A 20,265-nucleotide genomic window follows, 5' to 3' on the forward strand; every position below is an offset into this window, starting at 1 on the left:
AGCATTTCCTTCAGTGCAGGCCAGCCAGCGCACTTCTGTAAACAGTAGGTGTTATTGTGGGCTGAGGTGCGTGTGTGCATGCACACACACGCGAGTCTTTGGTGCCATATGTACAGCAACATGTATATTTCATCACTTTTTTAGTGTGCTGCGAGTGAAGCAGCTGTGGGACAACCACCACAGTCGTGGCAGTGTGCCAGAACACCTGACCTCGAGCTGTTTCTAGGGACCACTATGGGTTTATATACGTCTGTGTCTGCAATCCTCATATATTGTACCAGCAGTATCTAGGTCACATATTTCTCCGTGACCTTGAATATCAGCTGAGGGCTTAGATGTACTGTGTACACACACACACACACACACACACACACACACACACACACACACACACACACACACACACACACACACACACACACACACACACACACACAGTGTGTAATGGTTCACGCTCAGCCTTTGTATCAACCCTTTCAAAAGGGCTTAGGGAGATTGTTTATGGTTTTCAGTTTGTGAATGACTTAATGATTAAATGAATAGTTATTAAATATATCAATTGATTCACCTTCTCGAGTGAATCTTTTTGATTTGGATTATAGTGAAGTGCAGAAACTTGTGGGCAGGACTGTTGGTTGGAGAAAGTAAGATGTCGCCATTGGCAACGGTGACTTTTGACGGGCATCTTTTGAAGGACATTGTAGGACCGATTAAAATGAGAATATAAACTGATTGATTAATAATATGACAACTAATTGTTGCAGCCTCCTGATGCAAAATACACATAGTAGTTGAATGTAATGTTAAGTAATAAATGCCTCCTTAGAATTTAGATTAGAACTGATGAAAATAGAAAAAAACAGGATTACCTCTTATCAGTTTTCACATTACTGTCTGAAGCAGCAGGCCCACCAAACACTCACACACAAATCCCTTTTTTGGGAGGGTGTCTTGAGTGGAAAAGGCCAAGTGCTTGTGAACTGCAAATCCACAAATTCATTCAGTGCGCACTGCATGCACACTGTGAAAATCAAAACAAGAAACCTCCTCTTCTGCGTGTGTAGGACCCTGCTGCCAAAGTCAGCGGAAGGTTGTTGGCTCAACTCTTTCATCCCCAGAGGAGTTCTGCGTCTGTGAAAACACTGCAGAACGTCAAACAGCATCTCCAGCCAATAACCCTGCAGAGACCACAGACGAGAATATTCTTTCCACGCTGAATATCAGCTGTGATGCACGAGGGACTCTTTTTGTGCCTCGATTTGCAGAACCCACATCACAATGTAGCTGCCGTTATAATGCTTTCCAACCTCAAGGGAAACACCTTTCATTCCATGCTGATCTATGCCGTTTCAACCCTACAGACCTGCAGGAATGCAATACCACCTTTACCCCACAGAGAGATTTATATAGGCTTGTGTGTGCGTGTGTGTGTTTTAACTCTTATGTACTCTAGGGACTACTGTATACAGTATTTTCAACAGTCAGTCCCTTCCATAGAATACAGATTAACTCTTTAAGTTGTTTGCCTTAGGCTCTGACGTCATGGGATTGCGTGCGTGCGTGCGTGCGTGTGCATTGTGTGTGTATGTGACTCTAATCCAGATTGATGTATTTCTTTCTCATGACACACTATACCATTTAAAATTGCTGCCCTAGTTGTATGTCATATGAAGACTAGGGGAATTGCTTTGTAGCTTGAAGACAAATCTGTGTGTACAGTACAAAAAGACAATAAATGTGCGTGCGTGCGTGCGTGCGTGCGTACGCACGCGCTGCAGCAGCTCACAGGTTTGTAACTCCACACAGCATACACATGCTTGTCAGTGTGTTGTCTGTCAATCGCCTTTGTTCCGAGGGAAGAATTTGCCCCATAGCCATTAGCGGTTACAAAAGAAAGTTGTTTCAGGTAATGACTGTGTGTTCCTGTCTCTCACTTTCCCGCGCACGCACGCACGCACGCACGCACGCACGCACGCACGCACACACACACACACACACACACAGATTTCCATTTAAATCTTCTTTTCTTTTTCCACGTAACATCACTGCACAGACACAGCTCTTTGTTGGCTTCATTTGGTAGCACCACTCTACACACATACACACACTCACACTCTCAGGTGAGCATAATGTAGGTCCCAAGAAGTGTACGAGGGGCTGGGGAGAGAAAGTCGTGACTGAGTGAGAGATACTGACAGAGGGATAGTTTGCAAGGAAGGAAGGATGAACAGGATGATGCAGAACGATAAGACGAAATGGGATGAATGGACAGAGATAGAAATAGACCGAGGGGATATTGACGTCTGCTCAGTTACTGTAGCAGCTGGAACAAGATGGAGAAATAAAGTGAGGAATTAGGAAAAAGGCAGAATAACGGGTTATTGACATGTGCTGAGCTACAGGCAATTTAGGAAGATCGGGAGAGCGAGTGAGGGAACATTATCTTTTCTCCCGTGTGGATCAATCAGATGATGTAGTGATAAGACTGGATTACACTGCCATTTACACACTCCCCTGTGTGTGTGTGTGTGTGCGTGTGTGCGTGTGTGCGTGCGTGCGTGCGTGCGTGCGTGCGGCCCCCTTTCTGTGACATCTTTAAACACACTGGTAACCCAGTCAAAGCAAAAACAGTCCAGCCACACCTTATTTTTATGCAATATATAGGTTATACTCCAGCCAGTGTGTATATGATAATGATTCTACCTAGCTTCTAGCCGTCTCAAACTTAAGGTAAGGATAAATGCCAAAAAATAGTGAACAATGTGGATCATATCTGCCCAGAGCCAATACCCCGAAGAGCTTATTTTGTCGTGACAGAGATTGAAGGTTATATGGTATAAAAATAATTTTTCAAGCAGTTTAGAATGCTACATTTTTTAAATATTGGGTGTTAATGTGACATTAAAAAAATTAATTGCCAAAATCACTGCCATTAATCTACTGCTAATTACTAAATTGATTAATCCTCTTCAGTTTCAATAAAACCGTGATGATTAGATTCATTGTGAAAATATGTTTAAAAACAAAACATTTGTTAATCCAACAAACCATTCAGTGTCTGAGACACTTTAATCTGAATTCATAGCAACCGATTGTACTCAGTGTCGGAGTGTGGTGACTGGTTAAGGCATCATATGGGTCAGTGGATTACCGAGGGCGACTGGCCCCTCGTGACACTGGAATGCTCCAGATATTGTCACATGGTCACCACCAGCATTACTGCCATGACTCTACCCTGACTTTACATTATACTGAAGGTTTTGCGTGATGGGATTTTGTTTGAGAGGAAGAAGGGTCTATTAATGAATGGCCGTGTTTAAATAGCATCTGTAACACGTTGGGTAACCAAATGAAAGCGTTTAAGTTAGATGATGCACCTATGCACCTCCACCCCAACAGCTCTGCTGCCTCTTAGATTTATTTTCAGGGATCAGCTATGATTGTTTGGGCTCTGGACCTTTTTCCCAGCCCTTCTCCCCATACTTTGAACTGTTAATGACACTGCAAATACAAAAACAACATTATTTTAAGATATAAAATGTGAAATGTGAGGCTCCTTGTTTGATTGTTATCGTCTTTTCCTCTTCCAGCCACTGCAAATTGACGACAACTTCTGCGGCCAGGACTTCAACCAGCCTCTAGGGGGAACCAGCACCATCGAGGGCACCCCCCTCTTCATCGACAAAGACGATGGGATGACCTCGGTGGCGGCGTACGACTACCGTGGCAACACTGTGGCTTTTGTCGGCACACGCAATGGCAAACTGAAGAAGGTAGGAATGAATGTTTTGATATACTGCACATATATATGTTTTTCCCACTTTCCATATAAATGTAATTCAGTTACTTACTGTAGTTGTTATAAACACATATATGACAATGGTGTTTGCCATTTAATAGACATGAAGGATAAAGGGTTTTTTTCTTCTAGTGAGCTTATTTCTGTTTCAGAGGTCGAGTAGTTTTTCAGCCAATTGCCAGTTTCATCACTGTCAATCCGGGTGATTGCTGCCTCATCATTTTGCATTTACATCAGGCACTTTGCAGACACCTTTTCCTCTGAGATTAAATACAGTTGACACGTGAGAGGCTGTTTCCAACGTGACATTCAAGTGCCTCTTCAAAACCTGCTCATTTAACAAGCCGTTTAAAGCACGTCTGTGGCTGTTCTCCAATCGATCATCATGTTGGTCACGTCGGACATAAAATGTTAACGGGCGTGTCCACATGCCACGCGGAGCCTTGCCTCTAATTTTAAGAGCTTGCCTTCAATCTATCTGACAGCTTTGACTGGTGATTGGCTTTTTTGTTCTGGTCAGTTGTGCAGCACTGACTCAATCCAGGTTGAAGGAAAGAGTGAGGGCGTTTTGCGATTGTTTGTTAGATGTACACTGTTTAAATGCATCATTATTATAATTCTGTCTATGTTATATAATTGTGTTCAGCCTGTGTTTGTGTGTGTCTGTGGAGGACTGAGCTCTTGGGGTAAATGGTTGCTCATTAGAATTCTCCCTGTTTCCCCTCGCACTGCTCAAGACCTGTCATCCATTCAATATTATGAATGTATAATCAGCCTGTGTGTTTGTGTGCTTTAAATGTGTGTTTGCGTATGCACAGCGTGTTTGTGTGTTTGTCACTCACAGTGCGCATGATAATGTGTGCGCTTGTGGTTCGCGTGTGCACTTGCGTGTATGTTTATGAGGGAGCGAGAGATGCCAAACAATACAGTGTTGACTAAGATTCAGCACTGTGCATTTGTCAAAGTGACACCCATTCACTTAGCTTGGCAACAGTCCTTTTATTTATTTAGCAATTCTCACTCGTCTCCTGCGTTGTTTTGCACCGTGGTGTGTGCGTGAGTGCGTGAGTGCGTGAGTGCGTGAGTGAGTGAGTGTGTGTGTGTGTGTGGAACATCACCTGGGAATGCAACACTACAATAACTCTGGTCTTGGAATCGAAGGAACAATATCTACAACTAGAAACTCGAAGGGAAGAAAAAGGTGAAGTGGTAAGAGACCGAAGAATTCTCTTGGGATGCATGTCAGAATGTTGATGAGGACATAGTCCGGAACTTTTCCTGCCGTCCTAGTAAAATTTCCAGAGAATGTCCGAGTGACCCCATGTGAAAATACAGCAGGAGAATCTATTGAAAATTCACAGCAAGCGAGTGTGCGTGTTGCTGAATGTAAACAGAAGCACTGCCTTCTGCTGCTGAAATATGGTCATGCCCTGGCTCCTGCATGCTCTACACAGATGCCACCGAATGATCCGGAGATTAGCCTGTTGTTGTGGCCATGTTGGCCTCTGTTTTCAAATTTAATGTCTGTAACATGTGATAACAGATTCTCCCTCCATGATTCAGCGGTCACTCGTCCGCTTCTGCTCTGTGTTTTAGTGGGCCAGCGTCTTCATAGCTTACTGTATTTGTGTGCTCATAATCTTATCAGTAAAACAAGATGACCGAATGCCCTTTATGAGTGTTTTTAACCTTCTGACAGCTTGGCGGGAGTGTTTGCAGACCATGATGTAATGACTTAGCGCGTTCCCTTCCTTACACTTTCCTCTGGAGAGCACTCGTGCTGAACACCATATAGCTGTGCCCGAGGGTGTGGGAGAGAGGGGTAGACAGTTTTGGTTTGATGGATGAATGTGCTTCAAGGGGGCTGTTTTCTTGTGTGCTTTTACGCTGCAATTCAAGACAAGCAAGGATTGACAGAATTAAAAACACAAGTGTTGTCAAATGGATCCTTTCTTCGTTGGAGCTCTTCTGCTTCAAGTAAAATCATTTTACCTGGAAAAATCTTCTCATTCATCATTTGGCTTGACTCGATGTGCTTTGATATCTTGTGTTATGTACACCGAGTCTATTTATAACCAACTATAATGCTAAAGGTTGTCTGGAGCAACAAGATGGTTGCATAAACAACATGTTTAATGCACTAATGAAGTCCCTCTGTGCTCCATTGTCCACACACACACACACACACACACACGGGGGAATCTTTTACTAATGAGTCCTGGTTTGATGGGATGTAGATAGGGGAGATATACAGGGGAAGGAAGATAGATGGAAAGATGTAGCAGATAGAGAGAAAAGCAAGAAGAGGCGGCGGAGAGAAGTGAACTGATGAAGAGAGGTGACGTCCACCGGTGTGATTAACTAATTCCAGCGGTCATCAGGATACTGCTGCGGTCAAGGACACAGCCACAGCGAGGCCATCCGCTGGACTATATATTTAGGATTAAAAGCCTCCATTCCCTTTGACTTCATCATTAACTCCGGCTACTTGGCTTGACTTGTTGTTGGTCGTCACACGTCTCTGTTCGTGTGTCAGCTTTACTTTTCCTTCTACGCACAACACCATATCTCATTCTATATCTTCCCATCGAAGGGTACCACCTCTGTCTGTGTAGCAAAGCAGTCAGCAGATGGACATTCAGGGGAAACTGTGGTGATTTGGGCAATTGTCCCGGTCACTTCTGCACTTTAAGGCACTGTTGAGCATTGACAATGGAAGGGCATTCAGCCTGACACACACTCACACACACACACACACACACACACACACACACACACTTGTGTGCGGATTGGCCATCTCAACGGGTGGTCTGAGGACATCAGACGCAAAGAGAGGATCCCAGTCGATAATTCAATGCCAATTGTAAGTGCTCGTTTTCTACAGTGCGCACACACTTACACACAGTATTCCTCAGCTGCACCCTTCACCGGGGGTCTATGTGGGCCATCTGCTGTGTGTATGTGGCCATTATGCCAGGTGGTAGGAGCCCCAAGTGCCCGCTGTGTGCCCATTGTGGCCGAGCCAGGCTCAGGTGTGTGCAGTGAGTGTGATCCGGAGGTGCTGCCCAGTGTCCATTCATCTGAACAGGGCCTTTACAATATAGATCTATCTGTAATGGCCAGTGTGAACAAAACACAACCCACTGGGAAAAATTAGACAGTTGTTCTAATATACAGTATATTAAAAGGTTCATGACTGAATCTTAAATATCCTTCAAAAAGGTGTTTATGTTTTGCAGAGTGGCTGGTGGTTACTGAAGATGAACCACAACCAGTTCTCTCATCATAAGCCATAAGAGGATGATAACATCAGTCAAGCAGCTAGAACCTAGACATCAAGTCTCAGATGGGACATGAGATGTTGTCACTTTTCTACAAACATTAAGCCTCAGGAAGCAACAGTTGGTTTTATTGAACAACCCTGTCTCGTAGTCACATTTAGGACAAAGCCGATGACAACCACTTTTTCAAAGGTGATTCAAAATTACCACAAGAAGACAGATAGGCCCTGGCAGTGGAGTGTGAGACTCCAATCACACAGGAAAGGTGCTGCATGTTTGTTGAGATTTAAGCCCCCTCCAAGCTACATGCAGCTATTCAGTTAGTTTAAAAGAAATCTGCTGACAAAAACTAACATCTATTCTAAGTTTCACTATAATGAAACAGTGGCTGCTGCTGCTTGACCATTAAAACTGTCATCACTTCTCGTTGTACTCTGAAACACACTTAGGAAGCGGTGAGCTCAGATACTTACGGCATCTTACCATTGGACACACACACACACACACACACACACACACACACACACACACACACACACACACACACACACACACACACACACACGTCCCCAGACAAAATATTTTGACTTTCTTAAAGAAACGTTAAGAAAATTGTGGCCCTTTTACCACAGTGCCCTATTAATGTGTTAATTACAGGAAAATATTTTTTATCTTAAAGTTGGTTTCAAACTGAAGATTGTTCTTATTGTTTTGAGGGAATGTTTGATGTTGTCTTCTATACAGATTGTGTTTCAATAATTACTGCACTGGCGACATGACTCTCGAGGGGTTAATGATCAGCGACAGTTTGTCGTTTGTATGTTTATATTGCTTTGTGAAATCACTGATATCTTCCAGCTGGTATAATGTTGTCACCATCACAGACCGTGTCATGACCTAATTGACTGATGATTGTTATTCTACCGGTGCATAATGCTGCCCTGTCAAACTACCGCGTGTGTGTGGTTTGCATTTAAATGTGTGTCCACCTCAGCCTCACACAGGACCTCAACCCAAAAAGGAACAAACACACACTCTGTGGAAACATACCAGAAACATTTGACCACACTGGATGTAGTTGTTAAGGGATGATGAAGGGAGGAATGTGTGTGTTTCAACTCCTTTTCTCACTCTCTGTATCTGCCCGGGCCGGGTGGGTATCTGAACATCATTGTGTGTGTGTGCGTGCGTGCGTGCGTGCGTGCGTGCGTGCGTGCGTGCGTGCGTGCGTGCGTGCGTGCGTGCGTGCGTGCGTGCGTGCGTGCGTGCGTGCGTGCGTGCGTGCGTGCGTGCGTGCGTGTGTGTGTGTGTGTGTGTGTGTCTCATCATTTGGCCCAGCCAGCAGAGCCACGAGTTGTTTGGCCTGGGCAGCAGGACAGAGGCTGGCTTTGTGCAGACTATGGTAGCCCACAGTCATTAGTTCACACAACTGCATGTGGATACAAACACACACACAGCAGATGAGATGGGGGAAATGGAGATGTAGAGAATGATGAAAGGGATCAGACACGGTAGAAGGAATAGAAGTGAAGACCGAGTGCTCACGGCAAAACATATAATTTACACTTTGCATCTTTTTCTCACTTAATTTAGATCTTTCCCAGAGCGCCATCACTCATCTCGTCTTATCACGATGTTCCTGAAATTAGCAGCAAAAACGTTAGATTTTTCTGCAACCGTTTCTTCTCTCTCCTGACAGCTCAGCTTGTCTGATTGCATACAGCCCAGTTAATCTATAATGAGTGTAACAAGCCAACTATATATATACACACACATCTTTATCACCTCTCTCTCCTAGCATACAACGTACCAACGAACTCAAATTAACTCTCCCACAAAATAATCCACACAGATGCTGTTGTATAGTGTCGTCATACTCAGCGCTCAGGGATTCCACTGCAGGACTAAAGGTGGCTGAGTGCGGGAGACACTGAATGCCTGTCAGGTTTTCGAGGATGAGGGTGTCTCCATATGCGTTGTGCATGCAGGCGTCCTGCCGAAGCAAGTGGATATCAATTATCTCTTGTCATCGCCAGCCCGAGTCCTTCTCCCATCTGTTGGCACGTCCTCTCGTTCAGCTACACTCAACCCAACAAAGAACACATCATCTCTCTGTGGACGCACGCACACACTCAGAATTTCACAGTGAATATAGGATGCTAATGACTTCAGGCCGTGGGTGCTCCCATCTTATTGACGTATGAGAAACAGCTATAGATGTATATGTTATATATATATTTTTGTGTGTGCCAGTCTAAATGGCATCCATAACTAACTAAAATAGCCACTGTAATACCACAGCTGTGAATTATTGAAAGGAATCATCCATTGCTTCTTCATGTCTCTTCTCTCTTTTTCATTTTCTTTTTCATTTGCTGCTCACATATTCTCTTTCCGCTCCGTCTTTCTGTCTTCTTCTGTGATCAAAGATTTCTCTCCCTGATAATAGTTAAGCGGTGTGTGTGTGTGTGTGTGTGTATAGATGTGAGCAAGCGCAGGAACGCACGCACGCACACACACACAGACACACACACACACACACACACACACACACACACACACACACACACACACACTAGTATAGACATCGAAATTTACACATGTAAAGTATGGGGAGAACCTTGCATACGCACACACACTTTCACATCATAGAAATTGGATTGTAGCGCTTACATTGTTAGGGTTGACAGTAATGAGGGGTCTTTTTAAAAGATTTAATGCCACCCCATCTTCCACACACACACACACACACACTTGTGAATCCACCCACACAGTCTCATTAAACCAGTCTCCGACTCTAACTCCACACCTTTATCCTGCAAGAGCCTCATCTGCCATAATGATCCATATTTCCTTCCTTCCTAACAAGCACTGGTGACATTACGGGGCAGAGTGAATTACTTCAAGTTGATTTTGCTCTTCGCAAAATCTTAACAACTATCTCCTCTTGATCTCAGCGGCAACTACTGGCCAGTGATTTCACCAGTGCAGCACTAAATGTTGAAATCCTGGTTAAGACGCAGGATAAGTTACAGTGGGCTCCTGTATTCACTAATGCCATTGACGAGAACAGTTCAGGCCTTGATAATCTCAGCGCAAATGCACTTTAGCTCACTCCGACAACGTGTGACTCCACTGCACGATCCTCGCTCACTACCTCTGCGTTCCCATCGTAATTCACTACTACCGGGGGTTAATGAGGCGAAGTGTGGAGTAGATGAGAGAGAGAGAGAGAAAGAAAGCCTTGAGTAAAGGAGACAGGAGGAAAAGAAAGAGTGAATAATGATGAATAATAAATGTACCACGTTAGAATCCATTTTCAAGGGAAGATTAGAAGAGTCTGGACGAAAGCTGGGATACTCATGATCCAAGTGAGGACCAGGACAGGCTGTTTCTAGGTCATCTCCATTAGATATCTTGGGATAGAACATCAAATAACTCCCTTTCATAACATATACTGTGTGTGTGAAGTTAGTTTTAAAGTAGTTTTTCTTTAAATCATATTTTAATTTGACAAGCAGAGTTCTATCTATGATTTTGAGAAATGTATGGTTCGTGCATATTTTTATCAGCCAATAAGGACATGTTTTTTACACTATCAATAGGTCAAGACCATATAATTATATTGGTCTCTAAATTAATACATTAATTTTGGGACAGTCCTTGGTGATGACATGGAGCATTATTTTTTTCTTGAAGAGAGGGAAGTTGTGGGTTGAGAAGGGGAGATTTACTGACCTCGCATAGCTCTGTCCATGCCAACTGATACAGCTAACGGCACAAGTGGCACAGTGCCATGACTCCATGGGTGCTCTCACTTCTGGCAAGATGACACGCACACGCACACACTCACACTCACACACGCACACACACACACACACACACACACACACACACACACACACACACACCTTGACTCCAGAGTCATATCTCCTAGCAACGAGCCAAAATGAGCACATGCAGGTATGTCCAAACTGGGAACACACACCGGACTGCGTTGGACGGCGGCACGGCGTCCAGAGGGTTGGGCATGAGTGGCACAGCGGGCACAGATTACTTTTGGCCCATAGTGGCTGGATCTCACACACAGGCTCATACATGTTAACTCGACGCCCCGCACACTCATTTCCTTGCAATTAAGCCCAGCAGCTCACGGTATATTACTTGGCATATATGCCCTCCATGCTACACATGGAATCTTGATAGCATCTTAGCAAATAAGGGGCCAAAATGATCATCTGAGGGATACACTTGCTTAAACGTAGGACACATAATGGAACAAGACACAGCACTTCAATGACTCCCTTAAATCTCTGTAAATAACAGGATGCGAGCGGCTCCTTATTCTCCATCACACCAAATGATGAGCGTAAATGAGTGTAAATATGTTAGTTACTATCAAATTAGCTAATCTACTGTGAAGAATGCAGACTGCACTAGACACACACACACACCCATACTCACACACTCTCCTATGGGAAGTGACTGTTGCGGGTTTATCAGATTACCCATTGCAAAGCTAATAGATTCTTAATAGATTGTTTTTGATTAGTTCCTCTGGTTTAGTGACGTTAAGATGATTAAGTGTGTGTACAAAACAAGTACACATTTGTGTTCGCTCGCTCCCACATCATTTGCACACTGTGTTATATGAATAATAATAGAAAATGCTATTACCGGAATAACTTTTGTGGGTTCTTGCTACAAAAAACTCCCAAATCTCATTGTCGTCATGTGGCTGTCATGTGCTTTGGAAGCATATCAGGGCCACAGTGTAGAGTGGGCTCTCTCTCTCTGTCTCTCTCTCTCACACACACACACACACGCACACACACACACACACACACACACACACACACACACACACACAAACGTGTGCTTTCAGACAAACAAAAACAACTCCAAATGCAACAGCTCCCTGTGTTTGTCCTACTCCCACAGCATGGTAGCGTCCCCCGGCGTCTAACTAATTACCCCCCAACTCCGCCCCGTGTCCCCTAGACCGGAGCCTCGTCTCAGTGTTAGCTGGCTCGGTAACCTACCTCCAGCCCGCCTGCTCTTAGCCTGCTAGCCTCCGACCACTGCTAACCATATTGCACTGACCCTGTGGCTAATCCTGTTAGCGTAAGAGTTGGTGATAGCCAAGCGGAAAGCCAGACACCCCCCCAGTGCAGGTCTAATGCCTTGGAGCTTATCTTTTAGGGCAACAGTTGGCCAAAGTGAACTTCCTCGAGTTTCTTTGGCCCGTTTGTTATTAGTTGTTGTGTGCAGGGCAGCAAGTCCATTCTAATTAACGAGTTGAGATTTCATTTAGTACTAATTAAGAGGAGTAACTGTTATTCCAGCAGTGGCTACAGCTCTTGTTTTAAGTGTAAGTGGAGCCTAGCAAAGAAACAGCTAATGGCTCTATTATTGCTGCAACTGACCTTGTGGCTTTACCATTTGCCCTTAAAAGTGAAGAATTAGCCATTTATGAGGAGGCTCGCTGGGCACACACTGTTATTTCTTTTTCACCACCTCTCTCTCTTCTTTTTTTTCCAAATTCTACCTTCTCTCCCCATGCAGACTCTCTTAGAGAGACAGGGAGAGAGCTCATCATCTCCTCTTCATGGTAAAATATTTATCCATCCTTTCCTTCGGTTCAAATGTTTCAAACTGATGGAGTCTTTAATTAGTCATGTCTGTATCTATCTCTCTTCCCCCTGTCTCTCATCCCCCATTCAGTTCTACTCCCTTTCACCCAGCCCCTCTGTTTTTCTCTCCTCGATTCACTCACACCATTACTACTCTCTTTCTGCTCCTCTCTTTTCTCCGTGGAATTAGTCATTAGCTGACTGACTGAGCTGATTGCATCTATTCCCAAGGCTAGAATTTGTTTGTGCATCGTCTTCCCCCCCACTCTCTCCCAACACAGTCCTTCCCTCTCTCCTTCCATCCTATTCTCTCTTTACTCAACTCCTTTACAGTCTTCCTCCCTTTCCCCACACCATCTCTCACCTTTGCTAAAATGGTCTTGGCCACAAATAATTTTTGCGTGGGCAAAATTAGCTTACCAAGGTCCATGGACCCTCCCAACAGTCTCCTCCATATCCCCTCTATACAGCATCATTCTAAATTGTTTAGCACCATTTGAGCCCTCACTATTATATTTAATTGGATTCAATTTTGCTTGGCTACTGCTTGAATGCAGTGTCTTCGTGGAGATGGTTTAGTTGGCCTCCAACAGCACACGTGGCCATTTTGGAGACAGTTTCCTCTTCCCTGTGGGTTTTACAATGGTCTGGCCAGCTGCTAACACCACCAAGAGCCAAGATGGAGGTGTGTGTGTGTATGAGTTGTGGAGGGGGAGTAACAAATGGCAGGGGGAAGAGATATTCTCCTCTGTCTACCCTTCCCTCTCTGCCACCTCTCTCTCCAACCACCCTCTCACCCCTCTCCTCCGTTCCTCTACCCATGTGTTGCTGGTGGATTAAGCTAATTAAAGCCCTGCAAACAGGGTCCCCAGGGAGAGGCTGCATACACACACACACACAACACATACACAAGCACTCAAAATAGGAAAAAACAGCCAGGAAACATGACAATAAGTACAAATACGTAATAAGTCATAGGCTACAGTACACTACACATGCCCTGAAATGCAGCTGGAGATTATATTTGCAATTGCACACCATACGTTGTGTACGGTGGCAGGCATTATATGGTTCTGTCAAAGTATCATGTAAATGCTTTATACACTGTATACACGCAGAATTAATTATTAGTCATTAGTGAAGAGCTGAGCTAAAGTTTGTATAACCTCACTGGATGTGCATCGTATCCGTGCCTCAAGCCAACAAGCTGCATCCTCAGTCAGTGTTTGCTCCAAGCCGCAGCCCAAGGACTCCCAACTATGTGTTATCATCCATAAGAGCCTTGTGCTGTCTATTTACGGGTCACTGGCAGGGAACTAGTGGCCCAGAAATAACAATAGATACTTCAACCGTGTGTGTGTGTGTGTGTGTGTGTGTGTGTGTATGTGTGTGTGTGTGTGTGTGTGTGTGTGTGTGTGTGTGTGTGTGTGTGTGTGTGTGTGTGTGTGTGTGTGTGTGTGTGTGTGTGTGTGTGTGTGTGTGTGTGTGTGTTTCTGAAAGTTTAGACACATGGCTCTGTGTGACTATACATGGCATCTGATAAAAGAATCAAGTAGTTGTTCTCAAGACAAAAAAAAAATGAGTGGAATAGATGAAAGAAATAGAGCAGGAAGGAAATTGATATTGTAATAGAGAAAGACAGGAAGAGAGGCAATGCTTTGTCACTCGCTAGGAATTCTTTCCGAATGTTTCTACATTCAGGATATTAGCTGTGTTTCTAAAGAATCTGCCTGCTTCCAGGGAAACCTATAAGGTTACTGATAACCTTGGGATTGGTAGGGGCAGTGCAGAGGGTGTGTTCTTTTGGAGAAAGTGACAGGGCGGGCTTCTCCCTTAGTTTCCCTCCAATGTCAAGGTCTTTTCTCTATAACCGTTTGGCTTTCAGTGATCCCTCTAAATTGTATTTCTCACACTCCCCCATCCTCTGGTGAGGGTATGGCTTTCAACTGCACTAAAGACCCAATGAGAGACCTTTTTTTTAATTGTGCAAGAGATATCCGTGTTGTAAGCACACAACAATAAACAGTCATACCCAAGCACACGCGCGCGCACACACACACACACACATACATACACACACACACAATAATATGACTCCAATGACATAGGGGTCTATATTCCAAGTTTTCTCCAAATCCCCCATGGTGGCCTGCTTCTTGGTTGCCATGGCAACAGTAGTCAGGGTAGCGACGGCTTGCGACTGTGAGGAAGAGGAAGGATGAGAGAATGAGAGTGTCACAAGGAACATTGATGTTTGTGGTGCAGGCAGGGGATATGAACAGTCACAACACTGAAAGTGGGTTGCTGCAGCATGTGAGAGCTGCGCAGTGCTGGGAGTGCAGTTTCAACTGGGGTTGGGAAAAGTGGGCTTGTAGGTCATGTTTACCCGTGTGTGTGTGTGTGTGTGTGTGTGTGTGTGTGTGTGTGTGTGTGTGTGTGTGTGTGTGTGTGTGTGTGTGTGTGTGTGTGTGTGTGTGTGTGTGTGTGTGTGTGTGTGTGTGTGTGTGTGTGTGTGTGTGTTAGAGAGAGAGAGAGAGATAAATGTGAGAGAAAGAGATGAAAATGCAGAGACAGCACACGCACTCATTAACTCCCTTGGCATGTTCATTCTGTCTTGATGTTTGTGCGCTTCATGCTCATCCATGCACAACACTGTGGCTGTGAACAGGATTCAGTCTACACTCTCTGTTGCTTTGACATTACATCTGCTCACAACCACACTATAGGATTTTGACTGAACAAAAATATCCCAATACATTATGTTAATATCTATTGTTTGTTATCAGTTAATACAAGTGAGTATTGGGAAATATACAATTACATAAGAATCGAAATGTGATAGATTGTCTTTATATTTTGTCTTGATGCAATTTAAAAGCTGTCTTCACATTTCTTGACTACAAGCTAATGTATTGTACTTGAATAATGCCGTTCATTTGATGAACCATTTCACCAGAATGATGTGGAAAGAAAATGATAGAAGGGGAGCTGCAGTAGTAATCTCGTCTCTCCTGTCCACATATGCAGTACAGAATAGCGCAGCAGAGACTGGATGCACAGCAAACAGGCAGTAAGTGTCAGGACTCCAATAGAAAATCCATAGTTTCATTACAGGCCCAGTGGTGTGAATGTGGCGGAGAGGCGACCGGAGCTCTATCACGGGCCCTACGGGAGCCAAAATGGCTGCATTTAGTGATGCAGTGGAGTGAATGGAAGGCAAGAGGGTCAAGGCCGCCCTGGGAGTGAAGAATGTTTTGGACAGAAAGCAGCCAGAGTAAGTTCATGCACAGTGACGGGCACGGCCGCATTTGTACTTTGAGATTTCTGCCACAATGTCTGTGGGTGGGTGTGTGTGTCAAAGACCTCACAATATGATTCGACATTGGTGCTGGGGGGGTCATGACATAATGCCATTTATTACTCAGATCCTTTCTACTGCGATTATACTGTGCTTTTTATTCTAGGCAGTTAAAATTGCAATAGTGCTGATTTCTGTTTGTTCTTTGAAATGTCTTTTAATCAAAATAAAGCTTAGTTAACATACACAGGTCTATGTGAACTGTAGCCAGTCACACTAATAATGATAATTAATTTTACTACCGTGATTTGTTTTGAAGGAAATGCAGACATTTATACTGTTAACGTTTTCTTGCAGAAATAATAATGTAATAATCCTTACGAATCCTTATACACTTTATCCAGTTGCTGGACATAACTTTGTTCTACACTATTGGCTCTGGCATCTAAACACTCTCCACATCACTGTCATTGAAGTCCCTAAACTCATCATACGGAGATTCCCTTGTTAAACACAAATCACAAATGACTTTTCCCTTTACATGTATCTTTCACTTTTCATCCACTGCAAATCAAGGAGCACATTAAAGGCACAAAGCCACTTAGAGTTATTGGAAAGGGCCTGAGGTGAGTTAATCTGGGAAAAGGTAGGACTCGCGCTTTTGTTTGTCCCTCTAGGTGATTAGAGTTAAGAGGCATGCTTTAAGGGAAATTAGGTTTCGATTGGGCCTTCTGATGAAGAGGTGGGATTGTAATTGTTAGTGACCTCCAAGGCCAGAAAGTAAAGATCCAGCGAGACGTACTGTTCATAGTAATGCGGATCGATTTGAAAATGCTCAACATTTTCTGTCCACACAATGCCAGCGGAGCAGATGAATGCTGAAAGATGTTTTGATTCCTCTTTCAGGGCATAGAAAGAAACAAGATGGCGTATTACAACCATTATATAGTTGCATCTTCACTTCCAGCTCAGTCATATGTACATGTTGTACTCAAGATGTGCATTATGTCAGCCATGTTTTTTGCAGGGTTAATCACGTGGCTCACTTACCACAAGGACACACTCTCATCTAATCATCCATTCGCTGTCCTTTTGGCTCTCCACCCATTCTCCTCTCTGGGCCCCCTGATGAATTGTCAGCTGTATTTTTGACACACTCTCGTTTCAACGTGTAAACCAGATGATATAATGTAAAGCCTTGGAAAAACAACCCAATTCCTCTGAGGAAGAGGTGAGTGAGGGATTACAGAGTAGAACAGAGTGGAGCACAGGAAGAATGAGAAGAGAAAGGGGAGCGCGCACTCACACACACACACACACACACACACACACACACACACACACACACACACACACACACACACACACACACACACACACACACTTAATCAAACTGATTGCTTGTTGCTCTCACTCCTCTCATTGTATCATCTCTCTAATGCACTAGTCCTGCATCACTGTATCCCTGAGTGTGTGTGCGTGCTTGTGTGTCTGTGCGCGTGCGTGCATGTATGTGTAGACTTGTAAAAGCCACAAGGGCCATGTCCTGATTTTATGAAACCATTGGTCTTCACCAAAATTTGTGTTTGCGAGCTTCTTATTCTGTCCAGGAGGGTTAATATGTGAATTACATTTATACAGAGTCCATTTCATTAGAAGTCAGACCTGACCTGCTTCCTCCACTGTAATAGTGTGAATGAGATGTATGGATAAAATAACTTGACAAGTGACTCCTCAGTTTTAAGTATACACAAACAAGCTTTTCTTTATGTTGACTATTTCTCAGTTTAACTGACTTACATGTCTTCTCTCTCCTTAGTTATGTCACACTTTGGAGATGCAAACAGTCACTTGCATGTGCGCACACACACACACACACACACACACACACACACACACACACAAACACACACACACACAGTAACACATTCTCCTCTCCTAAAAGAGAGCGATGAAGCCAGGAGCGATGCAAATTGGGTAAAATGTTCCGGGAAGTGCCTTTTCCCAGTGGGACCCTTCAACTCCAGCTCTTAAAATGGCACACTCCCTCTGTGTTAGCGCGCGCGTTTGTCTAAGTGTGCATGTGCCACACTTTTTGCTCTTGCATTTGTGAGCGCCTCTCTCTCTCACTGTGTGTGTGTGTGTGTGTGTGTGTGTGTGTGTGTGTGTGTGTGTGTGTGTGTGTGTGTGTGTGTGTGTGTGTGTGTGTGTGTGTGTGTGTGTGTGTGTGTGTGTGTGTGTGTGTGTGTGTGTGTGTGTGTGTGTGTGTGTGTGTGTGTTCATCCCTGTTTACATGTAGGTTGCCGTGGGCTACTGCCCATCTTCCATGTGATTTTGAGGGAGGATGAAGAGAAAGAGAAAAGTCAGGGTGTGAAAAAGAAGACGATGGCGGAAATTGAGGGCAGCGCTCTTGTCAGAGCTCACCAATTAGCTGCTGGAAAGCCTTGGCTAACTGTTAATTTGATCACTGGTACAGATGGAGAGAAAAAAGACCATGTCTGAAAACCAGGGGAAGAGTTAGTAGAAGAGAAGGGGTTTCAGCTAAGGTAGATATTGGGTTTGCAAATTATCCTGATATTTGTTAGAGATGGTTGACAGCTATTCAGAGCTGGAGTGGAGAAAAAATAATCATGAGGAAGAAACCTCTAGCAGAACCAGTCCGAGCCAGTCTGCAATCTCCTATATAAGCTGCTGAACTTGAATGACTCTGACAATAAATCACTGCATTGACATTGAAAATGCATTCAACCGTCAAAAATACATAAGGAAAAAATCCCATCCAAATAATCCAGCTGCTGTTGAAATCAGGTTTTCCTTTTTGCTGTACCAGGAAAAGAAGACTTGAATTGTATGACAACAAAAGCCTTTCATACGTTGCCAAGTTGCTTCACCGTTGAGGAACAGCATCACATGCCGTCCAGTGAATCAGGTTTACCTCCATATGAACTCGGGGACTTGGTGTGTTATCTGGCATTAGCTGCCCCTCCCCAAATTTCCATTGCAGGGATTGTATTGTGCTGGTTTGAATTTATTGCCCTCTCTGCATGTGCGAGGGAGTGTGTCTTTCTATGTGAGTGTGAACCCAGTTATGGCGGACAGTGAAGCATTTCCCTTTCACAAACACAACATGGAAAACCCACAGGTTGGAACATCTGGCTCTTGCATGTTTCTCTCTGTGTGTGTGCGGCGTGCGTGCGTGCGTCTTGTGTGTTTTTCCTCAATGGAAAGGTATTGTCCATTCAAAGTTTGTTACCTGACTGACAGCAACTTACCCACTTACACACAAATAGTACATTTATGCAGCGGCTGACTCCACGGACTTGGCATTGGCAGATTTGGAGGAACCAGGAGAGGAAGACAACAAGTCTGTGCTACTTAGTTTTACTGGAAATGACGCAGACAAAGAGGAAGAGGAGGGAATTTTGGAAGAAAAGGCTTTAGAATGGGCAGCGTTTGGGAAGGCGGGATTGTAAATAGTTTAAGGACGGGGAGGAAATGAGGGAGAACAAGAACAAAACAAGCTTGTAAATGTGTTTGTGTACAGCCACAGACACTGTATCTGTAGAATCACTGAGCGGGCGAACATTACCAAAGGGATTTCAAGCCATGGATGTGAATTGCCTTTTGAAAACCTGCAATATCATATTAGCATCAGCAATATTGCATTTTAAGGACGTGTGATACGTTTTCATCGGGCACTTGTCTCAACAGCCTGGCAAAAGCATCACCATTAGACATATTTACACCAAATCCCTCACTCTTCTCTCTGCGCCTCCCCTGCGTTGTTTCCCAGGAGGAAACCAGCAAAGTGTGTGTTTTTGGACGCATAGAGCGAGCCGCGCCATCTGCAACACGCTCATTCCTGGAAATAAGAATATAAGACTAATTGAGCTTTTTAATTGTCCTCTAAATCCTGCTGAGTGCCCATGCTGCTGCTTAATGGTGTGTTTGCGTCTCTGTGTGTGTGTCTGTGTTTTACGTGCGTGTGTCCGATCTGCTGGGACGCGAACGGTTCTTCCTGTGAGTGGAAGGGGATGAGTGAGCGAGCACTCAGGCTCCTTCTGTGTATAATGACCTAATAGCAACGTGTGGTTAACCTTTGAGGAATCTATTAGCGTGCAGTGTTTTTGTTGTTTCATGAAGTGTGTATTTGTGTTCACACGAGTCAGGAAGCAGGAGAACGGGAGACAGAGAGACGTCCATGCTTGTGGTAGTGTATCATCTTGTGTAGTTTTCTCTCTCTCTGTGTGTGTG

General features: G+C 44.2%; 1 protein-coding gene across 4 annotated transcripts in view; it reads left to right on the forward strand.

The window, feature by feature from the left end:
- LOC118309694 (plexin-A1-like) overlaps window positions 1-20,265 on the forward strand; it is a 171,214-nt gene that overhangs the window by 45,470 nt on the left and 105,479 nt on the right. For all 4 annotated transcript variants that reach the window (XM_035632091.2, XM_035632093.2, XM_035632092.2 and 1 more), the window contains exon 3: window positions 3,591-3,773. In XM_035632091.2, the coding sequence (XP_035487984.1) occupies window positions 3,591-3,773 (183 nt within the window). The remainder of the gene's footprint in view (window positions 1-3,590; window positions 3,774-20,265) is intronic.

Source organism: Scophthalmus maximus, chromosome 6, assembly GCF_022379125.1.
Source record: "Scophthalmus maximus strain ysfricsl-2021 chromosome 6, ASM2237912v1, whole genome shotgun sequence".
In the NCBI taxonomy this organism is placed as follows: Eukaryota; Metazoa; Chordata; class Actinopteri; order Pleuronectiformes; family Scophthalmidae; genus Scophthalmus; species Scophthalmus maximus.